At 29.1% G+C, this 13,976-nt stretch overlaps 1 protein-coding gene across 9 annotated transcripts in view; it reads left to right on the forward strand.

Annotated features, from left to right (window-relative positions):
* pasha (microprocessor complex subunit partner of drosha) overlaps positions 1 to 12,905 on the forward strand; it is a 93,312-nt gene extending 80,407 nt beyond the window's left edge. For all 9 annotated transcript variants that reach the window (XM_085812049.1, XM_085812052.1, XM_085812053.1 and 6 more), the window contains 2 exons: positions 4,073 to 4,183; positions 11,415 to 12,905. In XM_085812049.1, the coding sequence (XP_085668175.1) occupies positions 4,073 to 4,183; positions 11,415 to 11,504 (201 nt within the window). In that variant the 3' untranslated portion in view covers positions 11,505 to 12,905. The remainder of the gene's footprint in view (positions 1 to 4,072; positions 4,184 to 11,414) is intronic.
* The last annotated feature ends 1,071 nt before the right edge of the window (positions 12,906 to 13,976 follow it).

The following is a 13,976-nucleotide window of genomic DNA, read 5'->3' on the forward strand; positions in this document are numbered from 1 at the left end:
ATAAAGAAGGAAAACCTCTCTGCAACAGACGTGGCTCAGTTCCATCATAGCGGGAAACAGCTGTGCATGCGCGATATATCTGTCGCCAAAGCTCGAAACCGGTGTTGAAGTTCGAAGGTCACGTTATCAAGAGTTCATAAAATGAATATCGTTTAAAATGTCTTTAAAGGAAAAGAAAATATTTTTTGGCGCAAGTAAATTAATTCATGGATTAGTTATTTTGAGGGGGGGGGGAAATCTACGAAAATCCGTTTTTAAAATTATTGCAAAAAATCCAAGAAGAAATGTTCTTTGATAAAACGTTTCTTCTTGGATTTTTCGCAATAATTTAAAAACGGATTTTCGTAGTTTTCTTTTTTGTCAAAGAACGTTTCTTCTTAACACGTGTTTCTCAATTTCCTGTACACATCGCGGAGAGGGAAATTCTGGCCGTTCCGTCGTCAAATCCCTTGGCAAATTTTCCCTCCGCTCTTTACATAGACGTTCTTTGGTGAGAATAATCTCAATGTATGGTACAGCGGGATTTGGCGACATGATGATGAGCAGTAAACGGGTCATTTTGTTCTTCGCGACAATTTTCAAAATCATGCGAAGGCTGTATCGTATACTAGGATTTTACCGGAAAATCTTTTTTTTCTTTTCTTTTCTTTTTAATAAATACCTTGTCATTTTGAAGTAAAATAAAAAAATAGTAATCAATCATCTAGGATAACCATGTAATATAACTATATTCGCTAAAATATCGTTGATTATTCTAATTAAATTTTAAAGTAATTATCTTTATTTTTATGTTATTCATATCATTTAATGTTGCTTCTTCCCTCTAAATTTATTTATCATTAGTAAATAATATTTCCAAATTTCAGGAAATTTTCTCTGGCATAATCCTGAAATTAATTCTGGCAGTATGATGACATCACGAAATTTAATGCACATATTTTTTCCTTATGTATGCTGCGAAATAAATATAAAATACCTCAATTTTGTAAAAAAATATCATTAGATTTCTTTCTTTCGTTTAGCTGCAGAATGTCTGCAAAAAAAGCTTTATTTTATTCCAGATTGGGCAGATTCTAATCTCAATCTTCAGTGGAGAAAACAACTCCTATTATAATTATATTTGTGTTTTCAAGTGTTAAGGTGCCTTTTAAGAATACACCTCACACAAATTAAATTTACCTAAAATCTAACCTAACTTTTAGCATTGCGTTGTGATTTATAAGAACCGGATTAGCCTCGTGTTGAACTGGGGATGATCATGAGTAATAATTAAATCAACACTTGTACACTATCAAAATTCCTATTGGTCACTTCTGAGTTTGTTATATCATTTTATATCTAAACTTATTTTTTATTTTATATCTAATTTTATCATCTAAATTTATTTTTATTACATATATATATATATATAGTAAAAATAAATATAGAAATACTGATGTAGGGACACTGAGATGTAGAAATGCAGAAATACTGATGCCATTTGATAGCTTAGAATGTAGATATATACCAAAGAGGAAGAATTCTGATTACGTAGAATATTAAATCCTTAATGACTGGGAAACATGATAGTCAAAGCAGATTAAATTCCATTTTTATTTAAATTGACATTTGTGGCCACAATTTACATTCTAATTCTGCCTATTTCCCAGAACATTTACATTTTTTGTAATGTTGCAATAGGAAGACAGCACGATGAGCACAATAATCAACATTTATTTAGAATTGATACAGTCCAGAAATGCTATTAATTTTTTTTTAGAATAGAGAGAGGAAATACCCAAATAATGAGGAATTAAAAGTCTATTGCTAAAATGAAGTATGAAGCTGATATACATATTTCTTATCATACACACACACACACACATATATATACAGTGGCTCCCAAAAGTGTTCGTACACTTATAATTTTCATTGAAATAGGGCTCTATCCATTAATTAAAAGTAAACTTTCTGAATGAAATTTTAATAATAAGATCTATAATCTATTCGTAACAAAATTACATGAAATATTTTTAAAATATAGTGAAACTTTATTTTTAAGAAGTTAATAATCAAAAAATGATAAACATTTTATCTCGCAAAAGTCTTCGTACACTGAAATATTTTTGGATAAAATCAAAATTAAAATTATCATTTGCCGCTTTTTTTAAATTTTTGCATTGTGGTGGCATTTAAAAAATCGTTGGCTTTTTTTAATTGTTTACTTCATAATATTCTATTTATTATTGAAAAATGGGTCGCAGTCATAAAGAAATTACAAACAGCATTTAAAAATTGATAATTTTTCACCATGTGGTAAATTAATTCGATATATTGCTACATTAGTTAATTTATCCCATTCTACAGTGCAATATGTGATAAAACGCTTTAAAGAAGAAAATTGGATTAAAAACAAGGTAAGAAAAGGTCGACCGAGAAAGTTAACTAAATGTGATGAGAGATTTATTTTAGAAAATTTGTGAAAAATCCACGTTTGAGTGCTGTAAAAGTTTCTGCAGAATTTAATGCAAAGTTTTCTACTTCAATTTCACCTTAAACTGTTCGGCGTGTTCTCAGAGAAGCTGGATTACATGGGCATTATGCCTGTAAAAAAATTTTGTTAGTGAGGAAAACAGAAAGCTTAGGCTTTCATTCGCAAAATACACCCAAAATGTATTGGAATAATGTCCTATTTGCTGACGAAAGCAAATTTAACATTTTTGGTTCTGATGGTTGAATAACTGTATGGAGAAGAAAAAATGAGGAACTTCATTCTAAGAACTTAGTTGCAACAGTTAAGCGTGGCGGTGGAAGTATTCTTGTGTGGGTGGCATGACAGCATCAGGACTACGTAATTTGGTATTTATTGATGGGATAATGAATCATTCTCTTTATTTAAATATTTTAGGAGACAATTCAAAATTATTAGCCCAAAATTTGGATATTGGAAACAACTTTATTTTTAATCATGATAACGATCCTAAGTATGCGGCTCTCAACGTTCGCCTGTAGTGTCTCTATAATTGTCCACAGCTTTTGAAAACACCACCTCAGTCGCCAGATTTAAACACCATAGAACACATTTGGAAAGAGCTGGAGGTTAGAGTACGAAAATATGACATCAAAACGAAAAGCAAACTCGAAACAGCCATGATGGAAGAATGAATACTAATATTAATTTAATAAAAAATGAAAATATTTACTATTATGTCAAGATTTTTTTAAAGTGTATGAAGACTTTTGTGAGATAAAATGTTTGTCATTTTTTGATTATTAATTTCTCAAAAATGTCGCTATATTTAAAAAATATTTCGTGTAATTTTTTATGAATAGATTATAGATCTTATTATTAAAATCTCATTCAGAAAGTTTACTTTTAATTTATGGATAGAGCCCTATTTCAATGAAAATCATAAGTGTACGAACACTTTTGGGAGCCACTGTATATAAAGTACATCATCTGAAAATTAATATGCTTCATTCCATCTTATGTAAGCCTAGCAATGCAGATATTTTTTCTTAACTCAGATTAAATAAACTTTCAACTATATCTGATTGCTGCTAAATGTGCACTTACCTTCTCCTTTTCCACTTGCTTTGCCAGCATATGTCACTTGTCTCAACCATTGTCCAAAGATATGTAAACTATGCAAAATTATGGAGTACATATCTCACCCACAATAATATTGTGTGAAGAATATGCATCACAAGAATTAAGTCCATTATGCTTTGTGTGTTTTGGTAACATCTGTCTGTGAATGTCATCTTATGTATCTATGCAGCTATTTCTAATCATAACAGAATATAATTGAAAACAAAGCACAGTTTTTGAAAGATATTTTTCATTTTAAATTATATTTTAGTTGCATCAAATATTAAAGAAGTAAATGAATTTATGAATTGGTGATTGAAACCAGAAATTTGCATTTATCAATTATAATCAATAATTCTTATGAATCCCTCGATACAGAGTTTAACAGTATTTTCAAAACATTTGTATGTTATTAATGTAATCTGATGCATCTTAATGTGTGTAATTCATTTGTTTTCTTTATATTTCATTCTAAATCCATATGATTATTATTCTTAACAGGAAGAAGAACAAAGAATAACAGAATTACAAAGTAAAGCATGTGCAAATAAACCTAATGTATCAATTCTTAACAAGTTAAAAGAAGAAATGTTGAAATATCGAGAAAAAATGGTATAGAAATTCTTAGACAATTTAGAACTTCTTGATTTAAATTTTGATAATGCATTCAAACCTCCTGTTAGCAGATACTAGCAGAACAAATAGTTATTGGGTAGTAATCACTAAAAAGCAGTATTGTGTGTAAAAAATCTAATATTAATTTAACAGTATGATTATAAAATAATCATATGTAATTAATCAGCAATACATTGCAAAATAAATAAAATAACAAACATATCAGAAAAAATCTTTCTAACCTTAATGTAGGAAATGTTGGGAGACATAAAATAGCTGCAATGTATAACAAAAATTATAAAAAATAATATGTTGCAACAATTTTGTGTATATATATATATATATATATAAAACTTGCAGAATATTATTTTTATGTATATATTTTTTAATTGTTTTTACAATATTGTGAGAGTGTTGTTCATAGCTTATGATCTAACTCTAGCAAAACAATTAATTTGATCCTTACTTGGGAAAAAAGACAAAACATGTTCACTTAATTTGGTTATTGTTAATTGGTAGTAGATTGGTTTGTTCCTCTTGAAAAGTCAATTAATCTGCGATCAATGACAGTGAGTACGTTTTTGGTAATTTAAATTTTAACTTTTAGAATTTTTACAGTTAAAAAAATTTTATACAGTTTTTAAATAATTTTTATTACAACAGAAATCTAAATACTTTGAATTCTGATGTAAAATGCTACTTAAAATACTTAGATTTTTTTTTTTTTTTTTCCTAAATTTATTTTTCTTGAGATGATACTATATGGAAAACCTTTTCTTATAATAAATTATATGTATTTAAGCTTTTCTGCTATAGTTCTTTTAAAATTAATTTTAAACATTATTATAATGAGTCCACTAGAATTTTTACAATTCATGTAACCTTTTTTTTTTTTTTTTTTTTTTTTAATGTTAGTGTATTTTAGTGTGTCTTTGATCATATAGTGCTTGGTTTGCTTCAGCAATTTTTATTTCTCTTTTCTCTGACACTTTCCCAAATTTGCTTAGAAACTTTTCTATTTTCCAGATTTGTTTCTTCCTTAAAATAATTTTGTTGTTAAAAGTTTAAATTAAAAAAAGCATGTTTTAGTTTGATTATTTCTGTTAAATTAGTTTTGATACGTCGTATTGACTTGTTTTTTGCACACAGTTTGAGATATCAGGCAAGTTACATTGAATCAGATTTTTTAGGAGCATTAACTGGAATAACAGTCCTCTCTCCTTTTTTTCACATGATCTTAAATATTTGACTGATTTTATGATCTAGAGTTAACACACCAAAATAGTATTTGGTGGCAGATAATTGTCCTCTCTCCTTGTTCTTCCTTAAACAGTCCTCTCTCCTTTCTTTCACATGATCTTAAATATTTGAGTGATTTTATGATCTAGGGGTTAGCACACCAAAATAGTATTTGGTGGCAGATAATTGTTTCTACATTTTAACTGCATGAAACACAACACTATCAATGAAAAGCAAAATCCCCCTCTCCAATGTTTTAATCAAATTCAATCTAATATTTCAATTAGAACTTAGTTATCATCTAAATGGGTTTCCTGTACACACCAAATTTATTCTTAAAACACTTTGGCTTTTTATTTTTACTCTAAAAATAAATAGCACATATTTAGAAATTTGATTATAGACTTATAAGTTTTCAACCCATTTTATCACTAATGTAGGGATTATAAATTTTTAACTTAACCAAAATAGTTTGATATAATATTTTTTGTCTTAACTAAAAGTTTGATATTTGAAGCTTTACAGTTAATCTTTTCCAATGATTCAATTTTATTAGTTTCTCTTTTAACAATGGTCCACTTACAGAAATGCATATTGTATGTGCAAAACAAAATCAAAGAAAGACCACTGAATCAGTAATATTTATCTTTAGTACTTTTATTATTTTTATACTTTAATTTTTACTGTACATCCAAAGTGTTCTTGTTTCTTCAATTTCAATTTATATTTTTCCAAGTAAAAAGTATTCTTAAAAACTTCAAGAACTGGCTTTATCTTTTTCTAACAATGATTACTTCACTTTTTTTAAACCTAATCTTTTGCAGTTTGATACCATGACAAATAATCAATCAAATTATATATCAAATCACTCAGCCACATTGTTCATTGTTGTTCATGTAATCATTAATGAATTCAGTGAAAACTAAGGAAAACATATTCTGTACTGAGTAGTATATTGTAAGTTCTTAGATCACATGAAAGTAAAATCTTTTAATTTGATATAATCTAATTAAAGATTGTTACATCAGAGCTTTAGAAATAAAAATTATCAAAAATACAAAAGATTCATATCATTGCAAGATCTACTTTTTATGTTATGCCCCATTTTTCATAAAAGTCACTAAAGAAAGGGTTGAAAATGCATTTTGCAGATTCTATGTTTTTCACAATTCCAATCTTTATTTCTTGAATTCCATTTTCAGAATTAATGTGTCACTGAAGGAGATTTCTTTAATCCATTTGTCTAAAAACATTTAATTTCTAAAAATAAATTTTGGTAAGCACTGTGGGCTAAAATATATCGATTCAAAAATTGGTCATTAGTGAGACTTGTCTTTGGAAAGAGGTTTGACTGTATGAAAAATATAGTGGACTTTCATTAAACTGACCAGGATTGAATTATCAAAATTTCTTATCTTTGCTTAGATATGATGTTTCTTAGCTGGGATATTTGGAATCAATCCATCCTTTTGTTCAAATGAATGAATTAATGAAAGTTCACTGTAATTAAGTTTTACTTTGATATATTTGTAAAATATATGTGAAATTGTGAAATACAAATACTGTGAATAAGCTATAGTCAATTCACACCATAAAAAATATTATTATAATCATTCATATCATTTTAGCTGCTTTTTAACATTAACTGTAGCTGAGAATTTGCATAATGTTCAACAGTTGCAAATTTCGTGCCAGTTTGTGACAACGTGGTTAATCTTTATTGTATTATAAATTGCTATTTTTTCTAAATGATGAAGTTGTACATTAAATATAAATATGACATCTAGAACCATCTATGAATTTTCTCAATAATTATTTAAAAGATGATTCATTTGATATAAAACTTCAGGTTTTTAAAAAGCTGACTGAAAGTCAACGTTGATTTTTATTCCTTAATTTCATACACTGTTTACATTCTTTCAGTCATTTTTGAAAGCATATAAGCCAAAGGTTAAAACAACAGGAATGTATATTTTACTGATTATAATTTAGATGTATTATTTTCGATGAGCAAAGATATAATGTAAATACTGGGATTAAGGTTTTGCATAAGCAGGCGTTTTTCTGTGATTAACTTTTGACAAAGTACTTATCTCAGATTATGAAGGTTTTAAGATAAGACACTGTGCATTATTAAATAAAATTAATTTAAAAATTAATCCTTTTTTTAATGTTTATGTAAAAATTGCTGTTAGCTTTACTCATCATATATGAAATTCTATTAGAGCTATGCAAGTGAATATTATAAAATAAAATTTAAAAAAATTATATACTTGACAAATTATTTTTTAATGAACATTTTGGGGATTTACTAGAATTGAAGGCAACAATATCATAATAATGCTACCGAATTTATAGTTAGTTCTAATTAAATTAGTCATTGTATAAAATAAACAAAAATAACATTCTATCATATGCACAGTTAAGTGGGAAAAACATATAGCAGTCCACGTTATTCCAAAATTTGTGAGAAGACAATTTGTAGATACAATTATGCCACTTTATCTGATGATTAAGTATCATTGTTTTATTACATCTCCCTAATTTTTTTAATTAAACAAAAAATAGTTATAAGATTCAAAATGCATCTTGTATGTCTTCTCATGTAATCCAAACCATGAGAGAATAAATACAGTCGTGTGCAAAATTAAGAAAATTTCCACATTACGGCAGATTTTTGAAAAATTTATCAGCAGATTTTAATGAAATATGATATGAATATACATTTATAGCATAGAAAGATGTGTACCTTCCAAAAGCCATTTTATGTATGCATGATTATCAGTAAAGCTCATAGTGCAGGGATATCCAGAATACATGTTGTAACATCCAACTGAAAATGAGTCTAATATAGGGTATAGTTTCCTCACAGCCAGACTTGTAGTGCAACGTGACAGCATAGTGGTTGAGTATACTGGATGGAAGACAGCTGAGGAGTCCCTATGCCAGTCGATCTCACTCCTGCAGCAAGGCAGTTTTCAACTCTGGGATGGTTCTCAAAAAAGGATGACAAGATGAAATTGCTTTCTCAAGGGCATCCAATACATGCTCTATAGGGTTAAGGTCAGAAGATCTCTCTATACCTGTGTCAAATACATACAAGGGTGTGCAGCTGTCCAACATAATGCCTGCCCAAACCATTACACATCTACCACCACAAAGATTCTTTTCCCTGATGAGGAAGGGATGGTATCGCATTCGAGGTTCTCTTCGCATACAGCTGAGAATAAGTGCTTATGCAGAATCTTGATTCACCTGTAAATTTGGGTTCCAGTGGCAGCTCGTGAAAGCTGTGCAGCTGCAGCAGTCTGTTGTTGTGCAGATAGTTCCAACTAACGATTCTCATTCATTGTTGTGGATCTTGGTCAACTTCTCTAGGTCTTTTTGATATCCAGTGCCTTGGAACTTTCAAAGCTCAAAGATGTATATAGTTCAAATTTCAATCCTATTAGACTAACTGCTCAACATTTTGCTAGCCAACCCACAATCCCATCAAGAAAGAACCTCGTAGACTTTGTGCTGTTTGCTGCTAAAAAAACTGAAACTGGCCAAAAAATTCTCAAAGAAACTTGAATTTGGTGCTATGTTTGCGTGGGTAGGACTTTGCCTCAAGCCTTGTTTCGAAGTTTATCATAAAACTTCATTTTTAATAAATGTTTTGTACATATTTTGCATATTTTCATTGGTATATATATGTTTTATCTTTGCATTTCATAAAATAAATCATAATTTAACCAAGATTAATTTTAAAAATTTTGTTTTTATATGATTATTCTTCAATAATTTTCTGACAACCTTTTTTATGACCTAATTCTATATTGGGAAAAAAAAAACTTCTACAAAAACATTTTGTATATTTTAACTCTAGTAATAAAAAATATGCTATTTTTGAACCTATTTTGATAAAAAAAAGTTATGCAACAAGAGGGTTAATGATATGCCTCCAGTCTACTGACAAGTCTCTATCTTGTTTCTTTATCCATATGTTTGTGGCTACTCATTTTATTTGATATTTTATAAAAATTTACCCAACTCTTGCAAGAAGCACAGTGAATGTCGTAAAAAAGTACGAGCATACAAATCTGCGAAAAATCCTTGTGTGCTTACATCTCCTTCACAATGACAGCTCTGCATACATACACATATATGTATTGTTACGAAATGTACAGGCGCGGTGAGATGGCTTCCCCGCAAAGCAGTTTCAGAGTTGCCATATTTGGCGAGAATTTGCCCATTTGGCGACAAAATTGGCGATATCCCATTGACAGATGGAGAATCTTTTGGAATGAATTCCTACTGGTTTAGCCCAGAATGTTCTCGAACACAGGCTGATAGCTATATAAACCCTGCAGGTCCGCAGTCAGTTACGAGCAAGTGTGTGCTTCAGAGAGTGTGAGTTAGTATCGAGTTGGTGTCTCATCTAGTGAGTCAATCCCTGCGGAGTCGATCGAGTTGACAGCCGGGCAGCGAGTGCCAAGTGGGTCGTCGAGCTCACAGAAGGAGTCTGTTAGTGTATCGCAGTTAGTGCATTGTCGAGAGAGCGTGTTGAGCTCCAGGAATGACTGAACCGAAGAGTCAGAAGCTGTGCTCTGAGTGTCGTTGAGTGCATCACGAGTTGTAGCGTGGTGAGTCTCGAGAATACGTGGAGTTCTGAGAACGACCAAGCAGAGTCGCGAACTGTACTCTAGTGCTTTGCCGTGAAGCCGTCTCCACCATGATAGCCTGATAACCTGGAGGCTGTGTCGCTGATTGTGTCAATGTGTTTATAGTAGATCTTTGACGACTGTAAAAGTGTTTTGGAGCTGTCCTGTTTGATATTGGTAAATAAAGCGAGTTTCGAAACTTCATCACCAAGTGTCGTCGTTATTCACTCCAAATCCACACGACTCCGTACGAATGTGAAGGAAGAAAATAACGCAACAACTGGTGTCAGAAGAGAAAAACGCGACAGTATACATACTCTGAATATTTGCTGAATTCTTTGGTGGCATAATTTGGTGGCTTCAACACTTTTCATAAAATAGACATAATTTGGAAATTCTTTTAATTTTTTGCATGGAAGTTCAGATCAGTCTACAATTGCTTTTATAGAACTTTAATGATTAGCATGGTTTTCATTAATTTGCTTTTATAATGTAAAACAAATTAATAAAAGAATTATAATAGAATAAAATTAATAAGGGACAAGCAGTGAAAAATACTAAATTTAATATATTTTTTCACTGCTTGCTTCTGCGATTTGGCTAAGTAAAATTCCTCACTTTCATATATATGAATAGAACAGGGAAACAGAGAGTATGCAATAAAATTAGTGTACAATGTATGTTACATTTCAGATTACATTAAGTAATGCTTTAATTTGCATAATATGTCATTTAAACTTTCACCATATACACATATTACATGTTATACTAATATCACATCATTATAGAACATTCATTATTTATATAGTACAAAGTCTGTAATCCAGACGTCCATTATCCAGAATGATCTATAATCCGGACTTCAAAGCCACAAACTTTATGCATGCGCGTAGAGAATTACGCATGCTCGTAATGTATGCTTTACGTATGTGCGCATTGAAAGAAATGTTTAATAAAGTAAACAAATAAATATTAAGCTTTTTTTGTAATATTTGATACCCTTTAGATCATAATTGCTCTTTATTTCATAAATTATGGTTTCATATTTTTAATTGTATAATTTCTGCATGCCATCTTACCAGATTTAAATTGATGATCTATAATCCGGAAAAACCCCTAATCCAGAATCGCCAAAGTACTGACGAGTCCAGATTACGGATTTTGTACTGTATACAGTTTTCAGATAATTGTAACATGCCTAGGAATAGATTATGTACATATGTGAGCAATAGTATATTATGATTTGCTGTTTTTGTTATGATTAGTTATGTGAATTTTTATTTCTAAGTGGAACTAAATCTTATTTCATCTTTAGGTAGTAATATTAATTAGAGTATTTATTCCAGAAATCGAAGAAACCAATTGGGAAGCTGATTCCTGAGCAAATGGATTTCTTATCAACATCAGATTCAAATTTAAAAAATGTTGAACTATAAGTTTTAACTATATGCAACTTGTGAGAACTATGTATGTGGTTTTGTTCAAAGAATATAACATATGAGTTATGTCAAGCAATTTGAGACTGTAAATTATAACTGCTATTACATTCCTATAATTATTTATTTGACTGTTTAATCATTTTTAACTCTGATTTTGTTATTTAAAACTATGAAATAGCTACTTAACTTTTAAAGAGAAAAATTAATTATAAAATTACAGAAACTTCAGACTAACTGGAATTTATGAATATCTGTTTTCTCAAATACCTATGTAAGAATGGTAGTGTAACTAACATTCTTACATAGGTATGAAGACATTCCTTGAATATAACTTGCTTATAGCACAAAATTAGCAAAAGAACATAAAATTTAGAATATTTAATTAAATATTAATATGTTTAGAATTAGTTATATTATATTAGTTCAGTAACCTGAATTATGCATCAAAAAGTGAATTTATATCAGTTTAGAGTTTCCTTAAAGTAGCACTGTCACCCTGCATGGAAACCTTCCTGAAATTCTGTTTTTTATATTTCAAAGTTGGCAGCTGTGTGAAAACTCTGTGAAGTCATGCTACTGCTCTAAGTCAGTAGTACTGTGTGAAATGACCTATTTTACCATTTGGTAAAGTGCCCCATATGCTTATTTTTGTTCTGTTCTGTCCAGTGAATAAAATCCGAATATTTTGCATTTATGGATTCAAACTGCATAAAGTAAATAAATACTTTTAATATGTATTTGTATCTATACAGAGAGAGAGAGAGACGAAGACAAAATGATTTTTTTCCCATTGAAACATTGTTCCCTTTTGAAATAATTCTTTCTACTTGGAAACAAAAGCACTTATACTGAAAATTAGCCATATTTCAAATTTGAAAGAACTATGTTTAAAATTTAACCCTCTGACTGACCAAGCCATACATATAGAGAACTAGAATATTTTTGTAATGTCTTTAAAGAAATATATTTACGTACATCTTGAAGTATGCTTAAGGATTTAAGGCAATATACTAAGAGTAAATAAATAAAGAGGTATAGGCCACAGGCATTTTGGCATTAAAATAAAAAAAATTATAAAAAAAAAAAAAAACTCAAGAAGTCATTTTGGGAAAAATTGAGGTTTCAGAACAAAACCCTTAGTCAGTTAAGAGGGTTAAAAAAATTACTTGATTTTTACAATTAATGAGCTATAGAACAAAAATCAAGTAAATGTTAATTTTTTCTAAAATTTCAGGAACATGAACTGCTTTATTTTTATTTGGTAATAGCAAATGTAATTGAATTTTATTAACTAATAAATAGTAAATTCTATTTGAATTCCATGCTTGATTCAACACTGAAATTTCCTTGTATTTGTGTTTGCAGTTGTGAATAAAGATGTCAAATAACTGAATATAATTTGTGTAAAGTATCTGCAAGTTAACATAAAATCAGATATTCCCATGCTTAAAAACACCACCACTAAGCTACATGATAGCTGCAGCAAATTGGGGAAATGCCATATTTCCAATATCTTAAAGGAGGAAAATTTAATTTACATATCTTCAACATAAATAATAACTGATAAAAAATTGCACTTATAAAAAAATTCTTATTATAATATGAATACTAGGATTAAGGTTTTGCATAATCATGTGTTTCAGTGTGATTAATTTTTGAAAAAGTAGTTACCTCATATAATGAAAGTTAAGGTTATCAAAAACTGTGGAACTATTACATAGAATCAAATTAAAAATTAATATTTTTCTTAAAGTTTTGTTTAAAAATTATTGTTAGCTTTACTTATCCTAAAATGCTATTAAAAATTCATCCTCTTCATCTGAAACTAACTGACTATGTATTTTCACAAATTTCTATAAATTCTAATATACAGGTATAACTCCTTAGTTCATGGATTCTCAAACTTTTTTAATTTTATGCCACATAAATAAGAATAAAAAATACATGTACCATCATAAAATCACTTTCCAATTTAAAATCAATGCAGAGTTAAATAGTGTTTATTATTAAAGAATTAAATATTTTAGATTTATATTATTTAATCATATTCATAAATGGAAGCTCTATAATAAAATATACTATATGTTGTAGTAAACAGTGGGTAAATAATACATAACAACAAATATGAAGATTTATTATTAATGAGAATTATTGAGACAAATGAGCCTTTTTTATTGTAACCAATTTCAGTATGCACTTTGTCTTGCAATCACACTTTCATATATATTTTCACTTTTTCTTCACTAATTTTAAGCAGTTAGGTTCGAATTCCAGCCATGTCTTATATTTAATTAATAGCATAGCTGAAAATTCAATTTAAAGATACAATGTGTTGAAAGTCATTAAAAATGTTGTCTGGAAATACACTTGTAGTTATTTTTTCTTTAATTAAAAACTGCATAAGTTTTCTTTTTTGAACTTATGAAATTTCTGTCATATGAAATGTTTAAAAGCAGATCTGTTTTTGAA

Source organism: Stegodyphus dumicola, chromosome 2 (assembly GCF_044657685.1).
Source record: "Stegodyphus dumicola isolate Sdum_Otavi_A_Nest chromosome 2, ASM4465768v1".
NCBI classification, from domain to species: Eukaryota; Metazoa; Arthropoda; class Arachnida; order Araneae; family Eresidae; genus Stegodyphus; species Stegodyphus dumicola.